Here is a 4,564-nt window from a genome sequence, read left to right as displayed (position 1 = left end):
GTTTAAAAATTTCATAGAGTTCAGATTATCCATGTCCTTAGGCAAATGCTTGTTCTTGTGTTGCCAACTCTACTGATGATCTTTTGCTTCTAAGAATATTGGCAAGAAGAAGTCCTTAGGTTTTTGTCTGTTTGTTTTAAAATCAACTTCAAAAAACAAAAGTTTTCCTAGTGTTTTATAATAGTAATTTCATAAGGACTTCTTAAGGAGAGTGAAATAGAAAGAAACAAAAAATGACAGGAGATGTTTGACTTCTCTCACTTCAAAAACAACAAAATGGACATTTATTATTCTGAGAAAATGGAGTGAAGTTGCAAATACTAAAATGTCAACTTCTTAATATCACATGATATTCATAATGTCTATCTGACATAGCTGAGGTGCAAAATAATCCAATGATTTGAGAAGTGGAAAGTAGTCGGAAATGCAATGAAGTTCCCTGGTATAACTGATATAAGTGCAAAGTTGTAACGTCATATAGATGCATGTCACTATCATAACCTTGTATATATGTTTATCTGATTTGGGGAAGGGAAAGGGAATCACAGAAATGGAGGGGCCAAGGATGGAACACCGCAACAGTGATAATCACTAGACATTCTGTTAGAAATAAACTTTACAACTTGGGGGAGAGAGTTGTGGGGGGAGGGAAAGTGAGAAAAAATGAGGGAGGAAGTAACTGACAAAAAATGTACTCATTACTTATGTAACTGTAACCCCTCTGTATGTCATCTTTACAATAAAATAAAATAGAATAAAAACAGAAAAAATAACTAAAAACAAAAAAAAATTAGGGGTATCACTCAAGTGGTAGAGAGCTTAAGTGGAAGGCTCTGAGTTCAATCCTCTGCACCCACCAAAATTATGTCTTAATATATTAATATGAACTCTAATTACTAATAAAGTTAAGGTTGTAAAACAAAACAAAAAACCTTTGGGAGCACATACTCACGTACTCCAAATACAAATTAGTTTGCTTGTACTTTAAGTCTGTCTTATTCTGTGCATTTGTCTACCATTGCTGGGTTCAAGCAGAAATAGTCTTAGCCCTGTAAGTAGAGTTTGTAACTGTTGGCAGAAAAATGAGTAATGTGGTCCTAGAATGATGCTTTTATGACTGTACTGAAAATGGGTTTGTTGGAAGAGAATCATTAGTAATATGACAGCAGAGTAAAACTAGTTCAACCTTAAGAAATTAAACAAGAAAGAGGAAATACTACTTACGTGTTGTGATTTAAAGCACATTGAATTTTTTTATGATTATAAGATATTTATTTAAATAATTCTTAAATTCTTAAAAGCTTCAGATTTAATTGACTTCATAGATTCTCTGAGGACAATTGCATTCACAGATTCCAACTATGGGATTACTTCTTTGCCCATTCTGCTCTCTCTTTTCTTTGCTGAATAACCTCCTTCAGATATGGTTCAAGGTAGAATTTGTCCTCTTCATATTTTGTCCACTGCTCCTGAGGCAAGAGCTGTTGCCTCATGGACAGGTCCAGAGCTCTCTTGATGCGAAACATCCTGTCATTATAAAGTTCCTCAGGAAGCCTTCTTAAGCCTTCTTTTATATCTTCATTCTCGTCTATGGTATCATCTCGCATTAACCCCAGTCTGTTGAATCCTGCAGCACTGTGATACCATTTTCGAACACCATTCAGCCACCACCCCGAGGCTGAAACAGCAGACCTGCCTGCCATTATGCTACATTGAATTTTTATTAGCAAAACATTAGTTGGAATTTATTTAGCTTTTGGTTCAGAGACATTCTGAGCTGGTGGAATAGAGGACTGGTGCATTTTGATGGTGTGACGGAGATCTAAATTGGAAGGTGCTGTTGAAGAAGCTGACCTGACTGTGGTGTCATCATGAAAAGCAGAAGGCAGTGAAGAGCATAAGGCCTAACAGATGGGCTTCCAAAAGGTCAGGAGGTGCTTGCAGCCTGATTGGGAGGATGAAGTATTTGCCTTTCTTAAAAAAAATATTTATCTTCCTGATTTATGTAGTTATAGCCCCACTGTATATCACCTTCATAATAACAATTAAAAATTAAATATAGCTTGACACAGACAAGAAATTCTATATTTTAGATTCTATAAAGTCTTTAGAACCGGTCTCATTTCCAGTGCATATTTTATTTTTTCCTCTGACTAAACAAGTAACATTTTGGTTTGCTTTATGCTTTCCTTTAAAAAATGTGCTTGAGTGTTTATTTTTTCATTGCTGGATCTGATTTTGTATTTTAAGCAACACTTTGAAAATGCATTATGTACAACTAAAAATAAAGTCAGAGAACTCTAACAAATGAGTCAAATAGTATTGGGTTTTAGAGCATTTGTTTTGGTACTCAGTTTGATTGCTTTTTTAAATCATGTATTTTTAGTAAGGAGGAATGTCTTTCTTTCTTTTTTTTTTTTTTTTTTTTTTTTTTTTTTTTTTTTTGCCAGTCCTGGGCCTTGGACTCAGGGTCTGAGCACTGTCCCTGGCTTCTTTTTGCTCAAGGCTAGCACTCTGCCACTTGAGCCACAGCGCCACTTCTGGCTGTTTTCTATATATGTGGTGCTGGGGAACTGAACCCAGGGCTTCATGTATAGGAGGCAAGCACTCTACCACTAGGCCATATTCCCAGCCCCCGAAATCACATATTTTTATTCAACATGAAGACCTTCTGGTTTTAGAATCCTAAGCAGCTGTATCCCCATGAAGTCCCCACATTCGCATCGACCAGAGCTCTTCCTATCTATTTTGTCTTGTGTAAAGAATTATGGCATATATAAATGCTCAGGTACAGATCTCTCTTTTTTTCTCTCTCTCTCACACTCTTTCTCTCTCTCTCTCTGCAGCTATGTATGTGGGTATAGTTAACTCCAGTGCTTTGTACAAGTACTTTCATAGAAAATATTAGCCTTTTCTAACATTATTTTTAATATATACATGGTATATTTTCCTTCGTACCACTGAAATTCATTTTTAATGTGTGTGCTAAACAAATATTGACCATCTGTTATGCAACAAACATCATGCTTGGCATGGGGTGAGCAGACATGAAAATTTCTTTCTGGGTTCATGGAGTTCAAGATACTGTGGAACTTGGTGACTAGTGATACTATGAAGAGAGACTTTTACAGATGAGAGAGTACTTACTTCTATGTTTAGGAGTTTAGGAACCATTGGCGGTACCATATGATAAGGCCATAAGATAGAGGAAAAAGATCTGTGTACAATATTATGTATATATTGGAACTGAAGTTCTATAGGGTATCACTAGAGATGTCCAAGAGATCCAAAAGCTAGAATAGCTTCATTAAAAGGAGATGCTTATAGTATCTGGAAATTCTAAGAGTAGTTGAGAGCAGTTGGCCATTAGGTAACTTACGATTTACTAGTAATGGAGTCTTGGGGACCTATATGGCTATTTTAACTTCTTAGAAAAATAAACAAAAATTCTGTCTGAAATTTAGATTAATCCTCCTATTGTTCATTATGTCCATATACTCTTATTCTGTTTCATTTTGTTATTTTCTATACCAATGAGGCCAGCTACTATGAATTTTCTTTTTCTTTTTAAACATAATCTTTTTTTTTTCTAGTCCTGTGGTTTGAACTCAAGGCCTGGGCACTGTACCTGAGCTTCTTTTGCTCAAGACTAGCACTGTCACTTGAGCCACAGAGCCGTTTCCGGCTTTTTCTGTTTAATGTAGTACTGAGGAATCGAACTCTGGGTTTCCTGCATGCTAGGTAAGCACTCTACCACTAAGCCACATTCTCAGTCTATGCAGTCTCTTAATAACAACAAAGCACTTATTACTGAATTCACTTAATGGTCTTCCTCACAGCCAGTCAACATTTGCTTTTAAGAGATACTTGTATTCAGTGATTATCACTGTTCCTTACAGTTCCATTGTTTGGTATATATTTTTGACTTCTAATAAATATGAGCACTGTGCACATGTTCATTATGACATATTCACTGTATTCAAGGCCTGAAAAACAACAAATATCTTTCAATGTATAAATAAAGAAACTGTGCTATTCATACGCACAGTGGAAAATTATTTGTCCTTGAAAAATAAGGTATTCAGTATTGACATCATGGATGAACCTAGAAGACATTGTGACATTTTCAGATCCAGGAAGACAAATACTTTATGTTTTCTCTTACATATGAAACCTAAATTGGTTTAAGTCTAGGAGTAGAATAGATTAGACTAGACTAGACTACACTAGACCAGACTACACTAGAATAAAGGATGAGGGACACTTGTTAAAGAGTATGTGTTTCATGCAACAAACTAAAACTAGATCCTTATATATCACCCTGCACCAAAATCAATTCCAAATGGATTAAAGACCTTGAAATCAAAACAGGCACCCTGAAAACACTAAAGGAAGGAGTAGGAGAAACACTTGGGCTCCTTGGCACAGGACAGAACTTCCTTAACAAAGACCCTGAAAGGCTACAAATCAAAGAAAGGTTGGACAAATGGGACTGCATCAAACTCCAGAGCTTCTGCACGGCAAAGGACATAGCTCTCAAGATAAACAGAAAGCCCACCGACTG

At 36.0% G+C, this 4,564-nt stretch overlaps 1 protein-coding gene across 1 annotated transcript; it reads right to left on the bottom strand.

Moving 5' to 3' along the window:
- Window positions 1-1,258: 1,258 nt before the first annotated feature.
- LOC125347852 (cytochrome b-c1 complex subunit 7-like) lies at window positions 1,259-1,707 on the bottom strand. The gene has a single exon (XM_048340800.1). The coding sequence runs from the start codon at window positions 1,701-1,703 to the stop codon at window positions 1,368-1,370; it is 336 nt and encodes a 111-aa protein (XP_048196757.1). The 5' UTR covers window positions 1,704-1,707; the 3' UTR covers window positions 1,259-1,367.
- Between the last annotated feature and the right edge of the window lie 2,857 nt (window positions 1,708-4,564).

The sequence above is a fragment of the Perognathus longimembris genome, chromosome 3, assembly GCF_023159225.1.
Source record: "Perognathus longimembris pacificus isolate PPM17 chromosome 3, ASM2315922v1, whole genome shotgun sequence".
Classification (NCBI taxonomy): domain Eukaryota; kingdom Metazoa; phylum Chordata; class Mammalia; order Rodentia; family Heteromyidae; genus Perognathus; species Perognathus longimembris.
This window is presented reverse-complemented; position numbering and strand designations above follow the sequence as displayed.